This window comes from Loxodonta africana, chromosome 20, assembly GCF_030014295.1.
Source record: "Loxodonta africana isolate mLoxAfr1 chromosome 20, mLoxAfr1.hap2, whole genome shotgun sequence".
NCBI lineage: Eukaryota > Metazoa > Chordata > Mammalia > Proboscidea > Elephantidae > Loxodonta > Loxodonta africana.
The window spans coordinates 66,237,763-66,261,288 of NC_087361.1; the positions used below are offsets into that span (position 1 = coordinate 66,237,763).

At 42.8% G+C, this 23,526-nt stretch overlaps 1 protein-coding gene across 17 annotated transcripts in view; it reads right to left on the minus strand.

Annotated features, from left to right (window-relative positions):
* Window positions 1–13,065, minus strand: part of CD46 (CD46 molecule) — a 76,497-nt gene extending 63,432 nt beyond the window's left edge. For 9 of the 17 annotated variants that reach the window (XR_010318741.1, XR_002785794.2, XM_023548400.2 and 6 more), the window contains exon 1: window positions 12,803–13,064. Coding sequence is in view for 14 of the 17 variants with exons in the window: in XM_023548400.2 (XP_023404168.2) it covers window positions 12,803–12,926 (124 nt within the window). In the remaining 3 variants the exon portion in view is untranslated. Of the gene's footprint in view, window positions 1–12,802 lie in introns of all 17 variants that reach the window. The other 8 variants (XR_010318740.1, XM_023548397.2, XM_023548396.2 and 5 more) reach the window with 1 other exon arrangement.
* Between the last annotated feature and the right edge of the window lie 10,461 nt (window positions 13,066–23,526).

Sequence of the window (23,526 nt, forward strand, 5' to 3'; positions counted from 1 at the left end):
CAGAGTCCCTCAATTAATTACCAGACTTGAGTGAGTTTACAGACCAAAAACCTCTTGAATGAAGGGGAGGCCAGGTCCCCTTGAGGAAGGACTCCAATACACTGCCAAAACCTTATACTGTTAATCTCTCTCCCAGCCTTTCCCAAAGGGATCTACAGCCTTTTACTAAAGTGACTGTTCATTGGGGAAAAGGAAATAATCAGACTTTTGGGGGATTACTAGATACTGGTTCTGAACTGACAGTAATTCCAGGAGAACCAAAACTTCACTGTGGCCTACCAGTCAGATTGAGGGCATATGGAAGTCAGGTATTAATGGAGTCTTAGCTCATGTCCGTCTCACAGGAGGCTGCCCCCTAACCCATTCTGTAGTGATTTCCCCAGTTCCAGAATGCATAATTGGAATAGATATACTCAGCAATTGGCAAAACCCCACACTGGATCCCTGACAAGTGGAGGAAGGGCTATCATGGTAAGAAAAGCCAAGGAGAAGTCATTAGAACTGTCTCTACCTACGAAAATAGTAAACCAAAAGCATTATCACATTCCTGGAAGAATTGCAGAGAGAGATTACTACCACCATCAAGGACCTGACGGATGCAGGGGTGGTCATTGCCACCACATTCCCATTTGACTCGACTATTTGGCCTGTGCAAAAAACAGATGGATCTTGATGAATGACAGCGGATTACCGAAAACTTAACCAGGTAGTGGCTCAGACTGCAGCTGCTGTTTCAAACATTTCATTGCTTGAGCAAATTAATTTATATCCTAGTACCTGGTATGCAGCTATTGATCTGGCTAATGCCTTTTTCTTCATACCTGTTTCAAAGGACCACCTGAAGCAGTTTGCCTTCAGGTAACAAGGCCAAAAATATACCTTTGGCATCCTATCCCAGGGCTTCCATCAACTCTCCAGCCCTATCTCATAATTTAGTTCGCATGGACCTTGATCACCTTTCCCTTCCACAAGATGTCACACTGATCCATTACACCAATGACATTAAGCTGACTGGACCTAATAAGAACTGTCAATGACTCTGGACTTACTGGAAAAACATTTGAGGGTGGGAAATTAATACCACAAAAGTTCACATGTCTTCCACCTCAGTGAAATTTCTAGGGGTCCGGTGACGTGGGGCATGTCAAGACATTCCTTCTAAAGTGAGGGATGAGTTGTTACATCTGGCTCTTCCCACAACTCGAAAGAAGGCACAACACCTTGTGGGCCTCTTTGGATTTTGGAGGCAACATATTCCTTATTTGGGTGTGCTCCTCCACCCTATCTATCAAGTGACTTGAAAAGCTGCTAGTTTTGAGTGGGCCCAGACCAAGAGAAGGCTCTCCAACAGGTTCAGGCTGCCATGTAAGCTGCTCTGTCACTTGAGTCATGCAATCCAGCTGATGCAACGATGCTTGAAGTGTCAGTGGCAGACAGAGATGCTGTTTGGAGTCCGTGGCAGGTCCCTATCGGTGAATCACAGCACAGACCCTTAGGATTTTGGAGCAAAGCCCTGCCATCCTCCGCAGATAACTACTCTCCTTTTGAGAAACAGCTTTTGGCTTGTTACTGGGCCTTCGTAGAGACTGAACGCTTAACCATGGGCCACCAAGTCACCATGCAGCCTGTGCTGCCCATCATGAACTGGGTGTTGTCTGACCCGCAGAGCCATAAAGTTGGATATGCATAGCAGCACTCCATCATTAAATGGAAGTGGTATATATGAGATCGGGCCTAAGCAGGACCTGAAAACACAAGTAAGTTGCATGAGGAAGTGGTCCAAATGACCATAGTCTCCATTCCTGTCACATTACCTTCCATCTCTCAGTTTGCATCTATGGCCTCATGGGGAGTTCTTTATGATCAGTTGACTGAGGAAGAGAAAACTCATGCCTGGTTTGCTGATGGTTCTGCACGATATGCAGGCACCACTCAAAAGTGGACAGCTGTGGCACCGTAGCCCCTTTCTGGGACCTCCCTTAAGGACAGTAGTGAAGGAAAGTCCTCCCAATGGGAAGAACTTTGAACACTGCACCTGCTTATTCACTTTGCTTGGAAGGAGAAATGGCCAGATGTGCGACTGCATACTAATTAATGGGCTGTGGCCAATGGTGTGGCTGGATGGTCAGGGACATGCAAGGCAGATTATTGGAAAATTGGTGACTAGGGAGTATGGGGAAGGGGTATGTGGACAGACCTCTCTGAATGGGCCGAAGAAGTAAAGATATTTGTGTCCCATGCAAATGCTCACCAAAGGATGACCTTGGCAGAAGAGGAATTTAACAATGAAGTGGATACGATGACATGTTCTGTGGAAACCATCATCTTCTTTCCCCAGCCATTCACATTATTGCTCAATGGCCTCATGAACAAAGTGGCCATAGTGGCAGGGATGGAGGTTATGCATTGGCTCAGCAACATGGGCTTCCACTCACCAAGGCTGACTTGGCTACAGCCACTGCTGGGTGCTCAGTCTGCCAGCAGCAGAGACCAACACTGAGTCCCAGATACGGCACTGTCCCTTGAGGTGATCAGCCAGCAATTTGGTGGCAAGTTGATTACTCTGGGACACTTCCATTTACCGGAAAGGACACTTACTCTGGATATGGATTTGCCTTCCCTGCATGCAATGCTTCCGACTAGACTACCATCTATGGACTTACAGAATGCCTTATCTACCATTATGGTATCCCACACAGTATCCCCTCAGATCAAGGGACTTAGCAAACGAAGTGTGGCAATGGCCTATGCTCATAGAATTCACTGGTCTTACCATGTTCCCCATCATCCTGAAGCAGCTGGCCTGACAGAACAATGGAATGGCCTTCTAAAGACACAATTACGGTACCAGCTAGGTGGCAATACCTTGCAGGGGCAATGTTCTCCAGGAGACTATGCATGCTCTAAACCAGTGTCCAACACATGGTGCTGTTTCTCCCATAGCCAGGATTCATGGGTCCAGGAACCAAGGGATGGAAATGGGAGTGTCACCACTCACTATTACCTGTGGTGACCCACTCACAAAATTTTTGCTTCCTGTCCCTACAACCCTATGCTCTGCAGGTCTAGAGGTCTTAGTCTGAAAGGGAGGACTGTTCCCATCTGGAGACATACCTGTGACTCCACTGAACCGGAAGTTAAGAATGCCACCCAGCCACTTTGGGCTCCTTATGCCTCTGGATCAACAGGCAAAGAAGGGAGTTCCCATATTGGTTGGTGTGATTGATCCTGATTACCAAAAGGAAATAATGGAGGTAAAGAAGCATACATCTGGAATGAAGGTGATCCCTTAGGGCATCTCTTAGTACTACCATACCGTGTAATTAAAGTCAATCGAAAACTACAGCAACTCAATTCTCACATGCCTACTAATGGCCTAGCCCCTTCAGGAATAAAGATTTGGGTCACCCCACCAGACAAAGAACCACAACCAGCTGAGGTGCTTGCTGAGGGCAAAGGGAGTATGCAATGGGTAGTGGAAAAAGGTAGTTCTAAATACCAGTTACAATCACATGACCAGTTGCAGAAATGAGAACTCTGCTATGAGTGTTTTTGCCTTGTATGTGTGCATCAAACATTTGTTTTCTTCACTTATAAAATACAAGCTGTAAACAGGTCTAGTGCATTTTCTGTTGTGTGTGTTAGCTGTATCACGTTAGACACAAGTATGACTTTATAACTGTCTTTATTTAGAGATTATGTATGGTTTAAGGAGATATATACGGGTGCCAAGTTCACAAGGGGTGTACTGTGATCTTTAAAGTTGTTGTCAACTTGACTGGGCCACGATTGGCAGTGGTTTGGCAGTTACGATGGATGTAGTTCAGCAGTTGTATAGTGATGTGATCACTTCCACAATGAGATTTGATATATACGATCATCTCCATGATAGGATCTGCTCTGAGTAGCCAGTAAGTTAAAAAGGAGTTTCCCTGGGGGTGTAAAAAAAAAAAAAAGTTTTTTTTTTTTTTTTTCTGGGGGTGTAGCCTACATCAAATGTAAGTGGACTCTCTGGGCTCATGGGCTTTTGCTCACATTGAATCCTACAGCAGCCACCTGTTCATCTGACCTCCAGTTCTTGGGTCTTGAGCTAGCAGTTTACCTGCCATCTTGCCTGCTGATCTTGGGGTTCATTGATCTTCATAGCCTGTGAGCAAGGACCCTACTGTGTGACCTGCCAATCTTGGGTTTGCCAACCCCTGCAGTGACATGAATCAGGAGAGGCCTCTATCCTGACCCATGGACTTGCGATGTTCCAGCCTCTATAATAGCATGAGCCATTTCCTTGATATTAATCTCCCTACATATATTTATACACTTCACTGGTTTTGCTTCTGTAGAGAACTAAGCCTTAGAGTTTCCTAATTCAGTGGTGGCAGCTCCCATTGTAATACCTGCCCTACAGAGAAGCGTGATCACAGTGCTCTTCCAGGATGCTAGGGCTCCCCTCACAGATTTATTCCTCAAGGTTGTGGTGGAAGATCAATCGTTTGGGCACTTCCAGGGTGAGTGGGTAGGTCTTACATGATAAATTCACTCTAACATTCCAGTTCTTTGGATATCTTCTTCTACAGTATACCAAGGTAGTTCTGGCATTTCAACTTCATTTAGTGTACGCCACCTTTTGGTCCATGCTTCAGCCAACCAACCAACCAAACTTCTGAAGCCCTTTTTAACCCATCAAACTGAAACATTAAATTCAGAATCTTTTCTTAGTGGGCCATATAAATAAATTCAGCATGATCCAACTTTTTGTTCCTTTCACTATTATCCTACACCCTTAATGTCCATTCCCACACATTTTCCCTGATTTCTGTCGGTATAAATTAGAAAATCATGTAGTTCTTTTGGAGTGTAGCACAACTCCTATGGGTCACACTTTGTCCTTCACCTTTTGAGGCCTACTAGGACTTGATTCTAGTTATCGTCTCAAAGAAAAGAGTGGGGAGTGTGTGAGTCCTAAGGAAAATCAGCACTATCTTACAAGGCAACTGTCACAGGGAAGGCCATTACAGATTCTGCAGGCAAAGGGGTTAATTTCCTCAGAGGGAGGTAAAAGCACCCCTTCTACTGGCAAAGACTCAAGAGAATTGAGAGTTTCAATGTAGGCAGCTTCATCAGTATCTGCCTGTTCAACTCTATTGTTCACATTTTCCACTGAATTTTTCATTTCAGTTATTGTTGTCTTTCAGTCCCAGTATCTATTTTCTTTTTATGGTTTCTTTATTTATATTCTTGTTTTGTTTGTTCATTGTTTTTCTTATTTCCTTTAGTTCGTTATGTTTTCTTTAATTATTTGAGGTTGTTTAATATTGTTGTATTATAGCCTTCCATTCTGTTCATTATTTGGGCTTCCATAGATGCAATGTATCTCCCTTCATCTTGTTCTTGTGAGTGAGTTGCCATTTCCACTCTCTTAGTATTTCTTATACTCTGTTATTGATTTGTAGCATTGAATTTTTCCTTGATGTTAGTTTCCTCAGCTCTCCTCAGTAACTGGTGTTATAGACAGCACTGTTTTCTGTTGGAAATCCTTAGGTGGGCAGTCTTCAAACCTTGCTTGTTCCTCCCCCTCCCTCTACTGCACAAGAGGAGGGAGGGGTAGGAACAAGTAAGACCAGTAGAGAGGGTCTTTTTGGTCTTTCAGCAGCTCTCAATCAGAATTGAGCACTTGCACTAATTGATCTGTCCACCATACGGCACAACTTTAGTTCTGTTTCTTGCTTTGCCGCACTTGATGACTTCTGTGACACTCCTGCAAGTGAACGTGGAGCCCAGCCCTCTCAAAATTATCCACAGGGTCCCCAAAAGGAGTTCTTCTGTCCCCATCCAAAGCTTCCCCTCACACTGTGTGACAGCCCTCATGTCTCCTGCCACAGACTCGGCTCGTCTCCCCTCTTTAGGAACTGCAGCCACCATCTGAGGGAGGTGTTGGTAGGGGGAAGGGAGGCTGGTGCACCCTAAGTTGCCCAGCAGGGAGATCTGCTTTGTCAAGCCTGGCCAGAGTTCAGGAGGCTTTTTCTTTGCATAGACAAACTGCAAAGAAAAAGGGGTTCAGGGTTCCCTGGAACCTGCTTACAAGTCCCTCTGGATCTGCAAGATGGCTCCAAGGGGAATGGTGCTGGTGTGGTGTACATACTCCAGGCGCTGGGAGTCAGAGAGTGAAGATCATGGAGGGAGCGTTTTTTCCTACATTTCAGTTCTCTTCTCTGACTAGGCCCCTCAGCTGGTCTCTGCAGGCGTCCTCTGCCTACCTTCACAGGTTTTCTGCTGAGTCTGGTAGAGAATTTTTGTGTCTTTCTTGGTGTTTTTGTGAAGAAGTTGCAAACTTACTCCTCTTGTGCCACCAACTTCCCAGAAGTCCCCATGCAAGATATTTTTAAACTCTCTCTGCTTCTTCAAAATGCAGACCCTGTCCTGATACCTGCCAATTTTCTTACTTCCCACTTATTTCTAGACTCACAAAATCACATCATTTTCAAAGTCATTAGGTGGCCTTCTTCCTGTTAAATTCATCTGAACAGTCTCTTCCTCAGTAGCTGATCATTCTCCTTGCTCCCTTCTGCCTGAAAGCTTTCTTTCCTTGGCTTCCGAACACGTGACCCCAGTTTTCAACTTGTCCTCTGGCTACTCTTCCCTGGATGATGGGGTAACATGATATTCCTAATGGCTCTGTTCTAGGACCTCCTCTTATTTCATTTTGCAGGTCTCCCTGGGTGAGTATATGAACTCTCATGACTTCATTACCACTGAGAAGCAGCTGCCTCTCAAATTCCTCTCTCCATCCTAGATCTCTAGCCAAGGTGCCAAGTGAACTGCCTCCTGACACACTTCTACTTGGAATGTGTCATGGGTATCTCAAATAACATAATGAAGCCTGAATGTGGTTACCTTTGGTTCATCCCATTCATATATGCCCAGCAAACACATTACATATGTTTCCACCTCTTAAATGCCTGTTCGATCTCTCTATCTCTAACCTGTACTTCTATTTTAATTCAAGCCACTATCATTTTTATCTGGATTGACACAATTCAGGTCTCCTTACCTACCTTGCCACCTTTTATCCCATTCATTTTTCACTTTGCTACTAGAGTGATATTTCTATGATATAGTACCAAGGCTTTTCTAAGACAGATAGCTGTTAATGGCTCCCCAACGCCCTCAACGTAATGTCTAAGGTTCCTTAACATGGCTAATAGGCTTTTAAAGTCCTTCACTATCAGGACCCTGCTCTCGCTTGCAGACTAGCTTCAAGCCACACTCAATTGCTTGTAGTGACCATATGGGTCGCGCTTTTTGGCACTTGAGGCCTCCGTGCACTGTTTTACTCCAGCTTTGACCACAGACCCTGCCATTCTTCCCAACCACTCATCCTTCAGTTTCATCTTAGATGCCCCTTCTTCCTTGAAGCTTCCTGATATCTCTCACTCAAAAAATTGGGTTAAATATCCTATGATACTCTAATTTACTCTTCATACTGCAGTTGTTTATCATTTATATCCCCTATAAGACTGTCGGAAACCCTGGTGGTGTAGTGGTTAAGTGCTACGGCTGTTAACCAAAGGGTCAGCATTTCAAATGCGCCAGGCGCTCTGTGGAAACTCTATGGGGCACTTCTACTCTGTCCTATAGGGTCACTATGAGTCGGAACCGACTTGAGGTCACTGGGTTTGGTTTTTGGGTTTTGGTATAAGACTGTCACCTTTTTGAGGGCCGTGTCTCATTCATCACTGCATTTCTAGCACCCAGTGCCAGAGCTGGAGGAGTACCATCACGAGTTCTAAATGCTGTTAGACCAAAACTCACATTCTTCACCATTTAGCCAATTTGCCTTAGAGATATCTGTAAATCAAGATTTTGTTTTTTTCTTATTCTTTTTATGCCCGTCTTCAAAATTTTGTAATTGGTTTAGTTACAGACATTTTCTTAATCAGTGTTTTTAGTTCTTTCACGTCAAAATATTTATGCTTTAATAGTTTATTATGAACTCATGCTCTGGTTACTGCTATTATTAGAAATTGTATTTTAAAAATTAACAAAGGCGAACTCCAAATACTGTGGGTTATATTTTTTTCTTAAATGAGTCAGAATTGACTCGACGGCAGTGGGTTTGCTTTTTGGTTTGGGTGGTAATTACATATTCCAGAACTTTCTTCTTGACATTAGTGATGACAATAATAATTTGAGAAAGAGGAAACATGAAGCACTACTGTGCCAAGCATTATTTTAAGTGCTTTTTAGCTAATTTAATCTTCATCATCATCCTGAGATAGTTACTATTTCCCATTCTTTAAACTGAGGCATAGTAAGGTGAAGTAATTTGCCCAAGAACACATTTCTAGCAGATGGCAGGCCCAGGGGTCAAACCAGGCAGCCTGGTTCTCAGGCCACAACGTGAACCACCACGCAACACTGCTTCCCATTACCTCTCTCAGCTAGAACCCCTACATGCTGACATCTACACATTCTATCTGCAAGTCAGTCCTCAAGAAACTGTCATCTCAACAGCTTGGGAAATTACAGCAACCCTAGTTTGGACTCATGTTGTGTTAAGTCAAATGCAAGGGCTCCAGCTACCCTAAAAGGAATAACATCCTGGTCTGAATTTTATGAGTGATTGTTCATTCCTAGCAATCCTGTTTGCTTTTCCCAATTATTCACTCTGTGATCTAGTCGTTTGCCTTTTTCTTGCTTCCTTTGCTCTACTGCGGCCACACTGAGTATCTTGGCAGGCACTGAACAGCCCGAGCTGTATGACCATTCCGGGCCTTTGTTCACACTGCTCTAACACCCTTCCTTCTGGGTCAGCTATGACTCATATTCAACTCTTGTCTTCCTAGGCTTAACCTACCCATCACCTCCACTAGAAAGCATTTTCTGTCGTTCCTCTCCTCCCCATGAAGCAGTGATCAGTTCTCTTCCCTTGAATTCTTCTCTGCTTACATCTCTCAAGTAACTATTCCATGCTTTTGTGTTTAACAGTTAACATGCCTGACTTCTAAGCTTCTGCATCTCATTTATCCACACGACCTTAACAACAAGCACAATATGTCCCGCATAACTACTCAAAAAACATCTGGTACTCAAAGTATTATGACCGTCAAACATAAAATAGTGAGGAGCAAGCTGTAATGAATCTCATATTGAAGATAATCATCCTCAAGCTTTATGAATCAGAGAAAGAGATTTGACCACGTAATTTTCTTTGTTGCTTATTGCCCAGGAGTCTGGTAACCTGGCAACTAATCAGACAAGGATTTCTCTCTCTCTGCGTCGTAACATGCAGAGTAAGAAAACTAAGAAACTACTGTGTAAGTACTTATTGATCTTGGCTTCCTTAAATTGGAAAGACCTAAAATAGACAGAAGAGATCACAAATGACAGAGTTAATGGGTTCCATCCAAATAAGCAGCCTCTTTTCTAGAGAAGGACTCCCTGGGTGGTGTGAACAGTTAATGCAATCAGCTGCTAACCAAAAGGCTGGAGGTTCGAATCCATCCAGAGGCACCTCAGAAGAAAGGGCTGGTGATCTACTAAAAAAATCAGCCACTGAAAACCCTATGGAACATAGTTCTACTCTGACACACAAGAGGTCCCCATGAGTCAGTGACTCAAACGTAACCAGTCTTCTAGAAGAATGAGACTAATTCTGGAATTTGACAAATGTTCCCTCCTGCAATCCCTTATCGTTTCGCAACTCCCTTTGACATGAAAGGCCTCACATGCACAGCACTGTCTGCTTAGAAAACTCTCTCCTCCTGACAGTGTAAACCGCTCCAAAACAGAAAGGCTTATTTTACTCATGTATTCTCCTTGCCCACCACACTGATGGCACATAAACATGGTGAATTCTCATTTTGACTTTCACTAGGGTTTATGCCTATCTTGAGTTTTACCTTTTGGCCTTTTTTTTCCCTTTTCTTACTTTTAGTTTTGTTTCCCATCATGTTGGACCATATTTATTTCATCTATTTTCGTCTATTTCAAACAGCAATCTTAGTCTCTTTCAACTTCTAGTTTTAAGCCTATTCTAAACACCATTCTTTTTTTCAAAAAATTCCTTGTTTTCTTCTCATCACCACTGCTTTTTAATGGTGAAGAAAAGGAACCCCCAACCAAAATGAACTTTTTAATGATCAGTGAGAAGGGAGACTGAAGTTCTGTGAGCTCTGGAAAGTCTACGTAAACAGGGAAGACAGATACTTTCTGACCCTAAGCCGCCCCTGCCGTACTACTTACACACCACAGAAAGGCCATCCTAAACATGGCTCTTTAAAGAACTTTCCTCCTGGAGAGCAGGAAGAATTAACTTCTTCCTGGGCTCTAAGCCCCTGTCAAATATATTTGCTGGTACTTAACAGCTACAAATCAAAAAAACCAAACCAGTTGCCATGGAGATGACCCCACCTCATGGTGACCTCATATGTGTGCAGAGTAGAACTGTGCCCCATAGGGTTTTCAAGGCTGTAACCTTTTGGAAGCGGATTGCCAGGCCTTTCTTCCGAGGTGCCTCTGCATGGGTTTGAACCACTAACCTTTTGGTTAGCAGTCATGCACTTAACTATTTGCACCAAAATTTGGGCCTTTAGCACCTTAAGTCTGACAAGACAAGATGTCTATCTTGTGGGGAGAGACAGAGAACATAAAAGATAGTTTTGGCAGGATGATCAAAAGTTAGCAGGTAGACGAATGTCTGTCTACCTCAGAGAGGGTGGTCAGAAAAGGCCTCTCTGAAGGGGGACACCCCTGCTAGTTGGCAGGATAAGAAGGAGCTAATTATTCGGAGAGGCGGGAGAGTGTGCCAAGGCACAGGGAACAGCAAGTGCAGACACCCTAAAGCTGCAGAGCTTGGCCCATGTGCTGAGGAGAAAATCTGCCTCCAGTCATTTGTTAAATGCAATAGAGAATCGTGCTCCTTTCTTCCGTAGCATTTCTTTTAGTTTATAATATATTCGTTAGCATGATGTTATGGATTAATATCTACCAAAAAAAAAAAAAAATCACACCCGTTGCCATCCAGCTGATTCTGACTCATAGCGACCCTACAGTGACCCTACAGGACAGAGCAGAACTGCCCCACAGGGTTTCCACGGAGTGCCTCGTGGATTCAAACTGCCGACCTTTTGGTTTGCAGCCGTAGCTCTCAGCTGCTGCGCTACCAGGGCTCCGGATAATGTCTATCACCCTTTAAATTCTACTAATATTTAGTGATTGCCCACTATGTGCCTGGCACTGGGGCTATAACAGTGAACAAAACAAATAAGGGTGGAGAGAGTGGAGCGGTACCTTGAACCTCCAACCTTTCAGTTAGCAGCCTAGAGCAGTTAACCGTTTGCACTACTACAGACTTCTACATGTAACCGGATCCTAAAGATAACCTGGGCATAGAGACACAGGTGCACAGACTAGAAGGAACACACCAAAATATTAAAAAATAGCTGTCCTTTGTGCAAGTTGCATACAATAGAAACACACACACACACGTATTTTTTTTTTTTTTTACCATTTTTTAAGTACTTATCCCATTCAATAAAATATGAAACAAGCTTAGTGGGATAGACCCTCTGCTTTAGTTTATGAACTGTAGGGGCCACATTAACATTTCTTTCTTAGGACACTAATTTCTTACTAGGTTTGGCTACCAAGGTACCACGGCTTGCAAATATGCCCTCAAATATGACACAATCTAATGAAAAGAAGGAAAACAATGCCCAAAAGCCGTTAGGTAATAGAATTAGAAACTGCTTTAAAAAAAATTTTTTTTATATATATATATTTTTTATTTTATTTATTTTTAGGAGCAGGAGGATGGCTCGGGGCGGGGGGTGGGGGAAGAGGAAGCAGCAATCTGCCAAAGAAGAGCGCTCCTCTGCCGTGGACCAACACGGTCACCGGCAAGAAGGAGCCTGTTTCTAGAAGGTTTAAAAAGCTAAGTTCCCTTTCCATCCCTCTAAACCTTGGCATCTAGTGCCTGCTCCGACCGCAAGCACAACAAGCACAATGTACCCTCCCCAACCCCACAGCTCGAACTCATTCATACAAAGCAAAACGAGCGTTTCCTGGCTCCACACTCGGTACCGCCAAGTAGGGCCCCCTCAACGTCCGCAAAGTACACTCCGCGCCAAAAGCGTACCTGGGCTCCGCCACCCTAGCCTTCAACGCGGATACTGCAGAGACCTTGGCAACACTCGAGACCCCAAGTCACCTCATACCAAGCCCTCACCGAAGCACGCCATCTGCTCCCCTTCCGGGTGAGCCTCAGTCCCAGAAACACCGCCCTGGCCCTTGCTGGCGGCACAGCACGGCTCCAGCCAACGGCGGCTGTGCCTCTCCGCCAGCACTTACAGCACAGCTAAGGAAACCCCCCAAAACCAAACCCACTGCTGTCCAGTCGATTCCGACTCATAGCGACCCTACAGGACAGAGCAGAACTGCCCCACAGAGTTTCCAAGGAGCGCCCGGTGGATTCGAACTGCGGACCTTTTGGTTAGCAACCGTAGCACCTAACCACTAGGCAACCAGGGTTTCCACAGCTAAGAAAGGTTCATTTAAATCACCGTAAACACAGCACAGCCGCTATAAAAACACCTGCGGCGGCCACCACCTCCGCACCGCCCAGTTCCGTACTGCAACCAAGCCATGCAACTCATGGTCCCCCCAAATCCCGGCGCAGCGCGACCCCGGGGAACCTTGCCATGCCCTACACCATAAGACACACGACCCAGGTCAGCCGAGCGCGGGCCTCCTCGCCCGCCCAGCAGCCTTCCGGACTGCGCGCGCACCCTCGCCGGGGTCTTACCGGTGTGTTTAATTAGCAGGTGGAACACTACAGACATCAAAACCGCTCCCAAGGAGCACCAGGAAGTAAAGGGACTCTCGCGGCGGCAGGCAGGGGCCGTGGGCGGCGCGGCAGACACTGTCATTTTCCCGGTGATCCTGCGGAAACCCGAGAGCCTTCGGGGCAGAGAAACCCCCCAGAGCCTGGCTATCAGACGCAACAATCCTCAGACTCACGAAGTAACAAGTACCCAACAGCAGGTGGGCGTGGCCCGGACCACGCCCCGGGCGGAAGTGACTTGTAGTACAGGAGCCAGGTGAGGCCAATCGGCGCCCTGGAAGGCGGGGCCAATCGGCGCGCTGGAGGGCGGGGCCAATCGGCGCGCTGGAAGGCGGGGCCTCGGTGCCCAGGCTTGCAGGCCCAAGGCGGCCGCCTAACGGGCCGGAATAGGTGGGTGTGGCCTGACTAACCCAAGGGGTTTTGAAAGTGGCCGCCAGCTTCCCTGGAATGGGGCGTGAGTGCTCTGGCTACATCCGCTCTTCAGCCTTACAGCTGGGTGAACCGGGTTACCGCCCTGCCCAGGAAGGGCGGACGGGAAACTTGTTCCTTTACTGGGAACTGGGCATTGAAGAATAAAAGGCACTGGGCTAAAAATGGACACCAAGGGTGCAGGAAGTGGGTCACTGTGTATCTTAGTCATCTAGTGCTGCTATAACAGAAATACCACAAGTGGATGACTTTAACAGAGAAGTTTATTCTCTCACAGTCCAGTAGGCTACATGTCCGAATTCACGGCGCTGGCTACTGGGGAAGGATTCCTCTCTCTGTGGGCTCCAGAGGAAGGTCCTTGTCATGGGTCTTCTCTGGGAGCTTCTTAGCAGGGGGAACCTCAGGTCCAAGGGATGCCCTGTGCTCTCCGTGCTGCTTTTTTGGTGGTATGAGGTCCCCAACTCTGCTTGCTTCCCTTTCTTTTCACCTCTTGAGAGATAAAAGGTGGTGCAGGCCACACCCCATGAAAACTCCCTTTACATTGGCTCAGGGATGTGACCTGGTAAGGGTGTTACAATCCCACCCTAATCCTCTCTAACATAAAATTACAATCACAAAATGGAGAATAATCACACAATACTGGGAATCATGGCCCTAACCAAGTCAATATACACGTTTTTGAGGGGACATAATTCAATCCATGACACTGTGGAACCAGCACCCCTCAGAGCCCCATTGTCCTGGGGCACTCCGGGTGGTCCGGACTACTTGCGTCTTTACCCAATATTTGGCATGAATCAGGCATGATTAAGGATCGTACTTGCTTAAGAAGTGCCTTCTGCTAAACCCTCTCAACACCTGCTGGTTTTCAAAATCACAAAGAGGGTTTGGCCACTGCACTCCCAACCCTGAGTGGAAATTGCTCTTCCTGGACTTCCTTCAGAGACCCCATGGGAAGGTGAATTGTTTAGAAACAGGACGATTAGCATATTGCACCTCAATTCTGTGTAGCTCTTGCTCTTGAGCAGCTGAATGTTTTATTGAAGGTGAAATGTACACTCATAAAAAATGTAAAGACAGGGTGTTTTAAGTGCCAAATTCCTAGAAGCAATGAATGCCTTAGGAGATGGGATGGGTTAAATGGAGTGGATCAGGAGGAGAACTTTTCTGGTGAGAGAATCTCTCCAACAACCCCTAAAAATTAAGAATGAGTAAGATTTATCAGTAGAGCTGCGAGTAAGCCTGTGTGACAACGTAAATAAATAAAAGTAACCTGACTGGTATTTTAAAAGCGGTCAAAAGAGTATAAAAACATCAGCCAGTGTTGGGCAAGGAGGGGCATCACTCCCTAACTTTTAGTGGAAGAACAAAACTTTGGAGGTCAGGTTAGCAGTACGTTAAAGGTCTTAAAATGGACATGACTTTTAAACCACAGTCTCACTTACCTAGTGCCGTCGAGTCAATTCCAACTCATAGTGACCCTATAGGACAGAGTAGAAGTGCCCCATAGAGTTTCCAAGGAGAGTCTGGCGGATTCGAACTGCCGACCCTTTGGTTAGCAGCTGTAGCACTTAGCTTATCCCAAAACATCAGCGCTGTGAGCAAAGATTTGTAATTTTGGAAAAAATGTAAGTGCTGAGGGTCTAGTAAGACCGTTGAAGAATTTATGGTAGGTACTTTTATGTGATGAAATCCTATGTAGCAAGTGTTGTAAAAGATCACTCTGATATATCAGTATGTACATCATGACGTTCATTTTATTAAAACAAAAGCACCATATTAATGTGCTTAAAAGGAGACTAGTTGGAAACATACCAAAATTAACAGTAGTTGATAGGCTTATGGATATTTTGTTTTCTTTGTGCTTTCAGTTTTATAAGTTTTCCGCGTTGATCCTGTGTTACATTTGGTCAAAGGTTAGTTTTAAAACTCTAACCCATGTACCCAGTGATATTTTGTTCACAGAATGATGAGGATGGAACCTGTGTTACACAGGGATAAGGTATGAGAGGATGGTGAGGAAATGAAGGCCCTCTAGGAAGCTCGAATGGTCCTTCTGTAATTACTACAGTTTATATATATTTAACATAACTCTGTATCTGATATGCACTGAAGACTTTCTGGGTTCACCAACCCATAGAATTTCCTTTTCCTGTGAAAATTTTGTGAATTCTTGACAAAGCATAGAAAACACTTAGTGTAGAGGTGGTATGCAAAGTAAACACCTTACTATCTTGGATTTTAAAATGCTGACGTTCCGTGATGATACTTAAAGGAAGTAAAATTAAAATAAGGAAACAGTGAATAGGAAACTTAATGACGAGGAAATGTCATTTCTGTTAATGCTTATACTTGTGAAAGTGATATGACAGAAACATTCTGTGACTCAATATTGCACTTATTTGTGAAAGCAGAAAATCTGTTTATTATTCTCTGCAACAATAAATACTAAAAATGTCCCATCTGGCTCTGCTGGTCTCACCCCATCTGGAGCAAGGGAGAATGAAGGAAACCAAAGACTCAGGTGAAAGATTAGCCCAGATGACTAATGGATCACAAATACTACAGCCTCTACCAGACTGAGTCTAGCACTACTAGATGGTGCCTGCCTACCACCACCCACTGCTCTAACAGGGATCACAGTGGAGGGTCCCAGACAGAGCTGGAGAAAAATGTTGAACAAAATTCTAACTCACACACACACAAAAAAAAAGACCAGACTTACTGGTCTAGCAAAGACCGCGGAAACCCAGAGAGTGTGGCCCCCAGACACCCTTTTAGCTCAGTACTGAAGTCACTCCTGAAGTTCACCCTTCAGCCAAAGATTAGATAGGCCCACAAAATAAAAGGAGACTAAAGGGGTACACCAGCCCAGGGGCAAGGACTAGAAGGCAGGAGGGGACAGGAAAGCCAGTAATAGGGAACCCAAGGTCGAGAAGGGGAGAAATGTTGACATGTCATGGTGTTGACAACCAATGTAACTAAACAATATGTGGACTAATTGTTTAATGAGAAGCTAGTTTGTTCTGTGAACCTTCATCTGAAGTACAATTTTAAGAAAAAGTCCTATCTGTTTTGAAGCTTAGAAGTAGGATTTTTTTCACATGAGAAAATTAAAAAGATAGGAGGAAAAAAAATGGCTAGTGTTCGGTTTCCTAGTTTCAGGTACTAAATTAGATTCAAGAATATTATTTTACAGGAACCTTTCAGACAATGAAATTTTCTATGCTTCGAGTTCATCAAGCCATTTTTCAGGTAATTAAAGACTTTCACATTTGATTTCTTACACTAATTTTTAAAAATAATTTTTATTGTGCTTTAAGTGAAAGTTTACAAATCAAGTCAGTCTGTCACATATAAACTTATATACACCTTACTATATACTCCCACTTACTCTCCCCCCAATGAGTCAGCCAGCTCCCTCCTTCCAGTCTCTCCTTTTGTGACCGTTTTTGCCAGTTTCTAACCCCCTGTACCCTCCCATCTTCCCTCTAGACAGGAGATGCCAACATAGTCACAAGTGTCCACCTGATACAAATAGCTCACTCCTCATCAGCATCTCTCTCCAAACCATTGTCCAATCCAATCCAATCCATGTCTGATGAATTGTCTTTGGCAACGGTTCCTGTCCTGGGCCAACAGAAGGTTTGGGGACCATGACCACTGGTATTCTTCTAGCCTTAGTCAGACCAATAAGTCTGATCTTTTTATGAGAATTTGGGGTCTGCATCCCACTGATCTCCTGCTCCCTCAGGGGTTCTCTGTTGTGCTCCCTGTCAGGGCAGTCATCTGTTGCGGCCGGGCACCATCCAGTTCTTCTGGTCCCAGGATGACGTAAGTCTCTAGTTCATGTGGCCCTTTCTGCCTCTTGGGCTCATAATTACCTTGTGACCTTGGTGTTCTTCATTCTCTTTTGATCCCGGTGGGTTGAGACTAATTGATGCATCTTAGATGGCCGCTTGTTAGCATTTAAGACCCCAGACACCACACTTCAAAGTGGGATGCAGAATGTTTTCTTAATAGAATTTATTTTGCCAATTGACTTAGATGTCCCCTGAAGCCATCGTCCCCAAACCCCCACCCTTGCTCCACTGACCTTCCAAGCATTCAGTTTATTCAGGGAACTTCTTTGCTTTTGGTCCAGTCCAGTTGAGCTGACTTTCCCTGTATTGAGTGTTGTCCTTCCCTTCACCTAAAGTACTTCTTATCTAGTATCTAATCAGTAAATAACTCTCTCCTACCCTCCCTCCCTCCCCCCTCTCGTAACCACAAAAGAATGTGTTCTTAGTTTAAACTATTTCTCAAGATCTTATAACAGTGCTCTTATACAATATTTGTCTTTTGCCTCTGACTAGTTTCACTCAGCATAATGCCTTCCAGGTTCCTCCATGTTATGAAATGTTTCACAGATTCACCATTGTTCTTTATCGATGTGTAGTATTCCATTGTGTGAATATACCATAATTTATTTATCCATTCATCCGTTGATGGACACCTTGGTTGCGTCCATCTTTTTGCTATTGTAAACAGTGCTGCAATAAACATGGGTGTGCATATATCTGTTTGTGTAAAGGCTGTTATTTCTCTAGGATATATTCCGAGGAGTGGGATTTCTGGGCTGTATGGTAGTTCTATTTCTAACTTTTTAAGGAAACATCAGATCGATTTCCAAAGTGGTTGTACCATTTGACATTCCCAACAGCAGTGTAAAAGAGTTCCAGTCTCTCCACAGCCTCTCCAAGATTTATTATTTTGTGTTTTTTGGATTAATGCCAGCCTTGTTGGAGTGAGATGAAATCTCATTGTAGTTTTGATCTGCATTTCTCTAATGGCTAAAGATCGTGAACATTTCCTCATGTATCTGTTAGCTACCTGAATGTCTTCTTTAGTGAAGTGTCTATTTATATCTTCTGCCCATTTTTTAATTGGGTTGTCTTTTTGTAGTTGAGTTTTTGCAGTATCATGTAGATTTTAGAGATCAGACGCTGATTGGAAATGTCATAGCTGAAAACTTTTTCCTAGTCTATAGGTAGTCTTTTTACTCTTTTGGTGAAGTCTTTGGATGGGCATAGGTGTTTCATTTTGAGGAGCTCCCAGTTATCTAGTTTTTCTTCTGCATTCTCAATAATGTTTTGTATACTGTTTATGCCATGTGTTAGGGCTCCTGACATTGTCCCTATTTTTTCTTCCATGATCTTTATTGTTTCAGATTTTATGTTTAGGTCTTTGATCCATTTTGAGCGCGTTTTTGTGCATGGAGTGAGGTATGGGTCTTGTTTCATTTTTTTACAGATGGATATCCAGTTATGCCAGCACCATTTGCTAAAAAGACTGTCTTTTCCCCCATTTAACTGTTTTGGGGCCTTTGTCAAATATCAGCTGCTCATATTTGGATGGATTTATGTCTGGATTCTCAATTCTGTTCCATTGGTCTATGTATCTGTTGTTGTACCAGTACCAGGCTGTTTTGACTACTGTGGTGGTATAATAGGTTCTAAAATCAGGTAAAGTAAGGCCTCCCGCTTTGTCTTTCTTTTTCAGTAATGCCTTATTTATCCGGGGCCTCTTTCCCTTCCATATGAAGTTGGTGATTTGTTTCTCCATCTCAGTAAAGAATGTCATCGGAATTTGGATCGGAGTTGCATTATATCTATAGATCTTTTTTAGTAGAATAGACATTTTTATAATGTTAAGTCTTCCTATTCATGAGCAAGGTATGTTTTTCCTCTTATGTAAGTCTCTTTTGGTTTCTTGCAGAAGCATACTGTAGTTTTCTTTGTGTAAGTCTTTTACATCTCCGGTAAGATTTATTCCTAAGTATTTTATCTTCTTGGGGGCTACTGTAAATGACATTGATTTGGTGATTTCCTCTTCGATGTTCTTTTTGTTGGTGTAGAGGAATCCAACTGATTTTTGTATGTTTATCTTGTATCCCGATACTCTGCTGAACTCTTCTATTAGTTTCAGTAGTTTTCTTGAGGATCGCTTAGGGTTTTCTGTGTATGATATCATGTCATCTGCAAATAGAGATAATTTTACTTCTTCCTTGCCAATCTGGATGCCTTTATTTCTTCATCTAGCCTAATTGCTCTGGCTAGGAGCTCCAACACAATGCTGAATAAGAGTGGTGATAAAGGGCATCCTTGTCTGGTTCCCGATCTCAGTGGGAATGTTTTCAGGCTCTCTCCATTTAGGGTGATGTTGGCTGTTGGCTTTGTATAAATGCCCTTTATTATGTTAAGGAATTGTCCTTCTATTTTGCTGAGAGTTTTTATCATGAAAGGGTGTCAAACTTTGTCAAATGCCTTTTCTGCATCAATTGATAAAATCATGTGATTCTTGTCTTTTGTTTTATTTATGTGATAGATTACATTAATTGTTTTCGAATGTTGAACCATCCCACATACCTGGTATGAATCTCACTTGGTCATGGTGATTTATTTTTTTAATATGTTGTTGAATTCTGTTGGCTGGAATTTTGTTGAGGATTTTTGCATCTACGCTCTTGAGGGATATAGGTCTATAATTTTCTTTTCTTGTGGTGTCTTTACCTGGTTTTGGTATCAGGAATATGGTGGCTTCATAGAATGAGTTTGGGAGTATTCCGTTCTTTTCTATGCTCTGAAATACCTTTAGTAGTAGTGGTGTTAACTCTTCTCTGCAGTTTGGTAGAACTCTGCAGTGAAGCCTTCCAGACCAGGGCTTTTTTTTGTTGGAAGTTTTCTGATTACCTTTTCAAACTCTTCTTTTGTAATGGGCCTATTTAGTTGTTCTACCTCTGTTTGTGGTAGTTTAGATAGGAACTGTGTTTCTAGGAATTCATCCATTTCTTCTAGGTTTTCAAATTTGTTAGAGTACAGTTTTTTATAATAATCTGATATGATTCTTTTAATTTCATTTGGGTCTGTTGTAATATCACCCATCTCATTTCTCATTTGGGTATTTTCTTCCTCTCCTGTTTTTCTTTTGTCAGTTTGGCCAGTGGTTTATCAATTTTGTTGATTTTTTCAAAAAACCAGCTTTTGGTCTTGTTAATTCTTTCAATTGTTTTTCTGTTTTCTATTTCATTTAGTTCAGCTCTAATTTTTATTATTTGTTTTCTTCTGGGGCCTGTGGGTTTGATTTCTTAAACATTTTGATTTCACCTATTGTTTGCTATTTTTCTGGATAAGTTCTATGAGACAGAAATAGAGCTTTCTTTTTTTTTTTTGTAAGTCTTATTACCAGTAGTAAGATCTGTAGAAATTACATTCACAATGGAGATATATGTATATATATATCATAGCTACCCTGTAGGACAGAGGAGAACTGCCTTATAGAGTTTCCAAGGAGCGCCTGGTAGATTCGAACTGCCACCGACATTTTGCTTAGCAGCCATAGCTCTTAACCAGTGTGCCACCAGGGCTCCTGTGTGTGTGTGTGTATATATATATATATATATATATATATATATATATAACTCAAGCCCTTTGCTGTCGACTCATTTCCAACTCTTGGTGACTCTACCATATTTCAAAATGTCACTTACAAAGAAATGTCAACAATATTCAGTTTTACTTATTCAAACTTATTCATTATAAGTAGATGCAAGCATCTGTCTACTTCATTTTGTCTTCCAGTGTTTTGGTACCTGACTATTTTCATACTGAAATATTTTTTAAAATAAATACTTATTTTAGGTGAAGGTTTACAGAGCAAAATAGATACCCATTCAATTATTTGTACACAGAGTGTTCCAAGACATTGATTGCAGCCCACTCAATGTGTCAGCACTCTCCCCATTTCTGCCCTGGGTTCCCCATTACATTTCAGCAGGTTTTCTTACCCCTTCCTGCCTTCTCATCTTTGCTTTTGGGCAGATACTGCCTTTTGGTCTCTTATAGTTAACTGTTCTAAGGAGCTCATTCCTTTCTGGTGTTATTATTTATTTTGTAAGTCTATTATTTGGCTCAAGGGTGGTCTCCGGGAATGGTGTCGATTCTATGTTACCTAAGGGTATCTTAGGGCCACATTCTCGGAGGTTCCTCCAGTCTCTATCAGACCAGTAAGTGTGGTCTTTTTTGTGTTTTTGATTTTTGTTCTACATTTTTGTCCTGCTCTGCCTGGGACCCTCTGTTGTGATCCTGGTCAGAGCTGTCGGTAGTGGTGGCCAGACACCCTCTACTTCTTCTGGTCTTGGGGCCATGTAGACTGTGGTTCATGTGGTCCATTAGTCCTTTTGGCTAATTGCTCCCTTGTGTCTTTGGTTTTCTTCACTCTCCTATGCTCTGGACAGAATGAGACCAATAGCTGTATCTTAGATGACAGCTTGCAAGCTTTTAAGACCCCAGATACTACTCACTAAAGTAGGATGTAGAACATTGTCTTTATGAACTATGTTATGCCAGTCGATGTAGGTGTCCCTTTAGTCTGTGGTCCTCAGCCTTCAAGCCTACTAACTTTGCCCCACGAGGTGTTTGGTTATGTCTAGGAAGTTTCCATGATTGTGTCTCTTGTGTTTTCTATTGTCTGTATTAACATACATGCAGCATCTACTAATGTATATGTAGTAGTCTCCATAACCAAATCTGTATCTGCAGGTAGAGTGCTCCTTGCACCCTCCCTCTCCTCTTTAGCATACCTGTCTACCTGTATATCCATTTGCAGATTATTATTTGTTAATACTATTGTTGCAGGGCTGTCTATGTTATGGTAATTACTGTGGTTACCCTTTATTCTTGCTTTCCTCTCAGTGCCTTCCTTTGCCTTGGTCCTCTTGTGCTGACTTCCCCGTTGTGTAACGTCTTTGCCTTCACCAATATTAATATACGTCTTCTTTCTAATTGGTGATTTTCCCTCCCTGTCCCTCCTATCTCTGGTAACCATCAAAGAATGTGTGTGTGTGTGTAAAATCCTTTTCTTGATTTATTTATAGTAGTGGTCTCATACAATGTTTGTCTTTTTGTGATTGACTTATTTCACTCAGCATAATGTCCTCCAAGTTCATCCACATTTCACAGATTCATCATTGTTCTTTACCATTGCTTAGTATTCCATTGTGTATATGTACCATAGTTTGTTTACCCATTCATCCATTTTGGACACTTAGGGTTGTTCCCATTTTTTTGCTCTTGTAAATAGTGCTGCAATGAACATGGGAGTGCATATGTCTATTTGTGTCACGGCTCTTATTTCCTGGGGGAGAGTGTTTTTGCTGAATCCTCAGCACACAGATAGTTCTAGGCAATTGTGAAAACCTGGCAGGGGAGAACAAAACAGGGGGTAGTTAAGCCTTCTTTTTGGTCTTGCCCTGGGCAGCTATGCTACCGTCGTTAACACCTATTAAGCACCTGCCAACCAATTGACCTTTGTTGATGGTTGGAGGAACCACAAAATGTTTACTGTTCTACTTTACTTGCAGCCATGACTCTTTGAGTTCTATCCCTGAACATTAATAGGCTGGCAGGTACCTCATCTTTGGCTGTGTCTGATTCTCTTTCCTGTTACCAGCAAGATAATTACTGTGGTATGCCAAACACTACACAGGAATCATGAAACCGAGTACACAGAAAAGGGCATTTCTCAGAAGGAACACAAGTTCATTTTGTTTCCTCTTGGCTCTTGAAAGTTTTAAAAAAAGTAAATATATTACAAACCACATTCTCATACTTGTGAAGACAGAAATTTTTTTTTTCATTTAAATATCATGGACTTTAATTTACATCTCACTCTGAACTATACACAAACAAAACATTAAAATTAGGATTTTAGCACTGTGAATAGCTTTGGAAAGCACCTGGTTCTGTCCTGGTTTTCAGATGAGAAACTTAAGGCAGGTTAACAGAACTGTTCTGTAATACAAATGACATTAGGCAATAGGGTCTTACCCATAGTTAGTATATATTGTACTTCCCATAGGTAACTCTTGTTGTAGGGAAAATATCCCATGGATTTATTAAAATTAAAAGTCACACAGTTTTTCACCACAATAAAAAAATAGTCACATGTATCAGATATTTCTTAATCATAATGCTCATTGACCTACTACGTTCTAGAAAAAGAGCAAATGCAGAATTTTTGTGTGTGTGCGATGAGGAAGTTTAATTCCTAGAAAGGCCAATTCTCAAGCATTTAATTTCTAATGCTCCTTAAACAGTTACTTCTTCAAACACCCAAGAAACAGTAGAAATGTGTTAAAGATCTTGCTAAGTAACAGTTGAGCATCTTCTCATATATTTATGGGCTATTTGCCTTTTTTTATTGGTGACCTGGCTGTG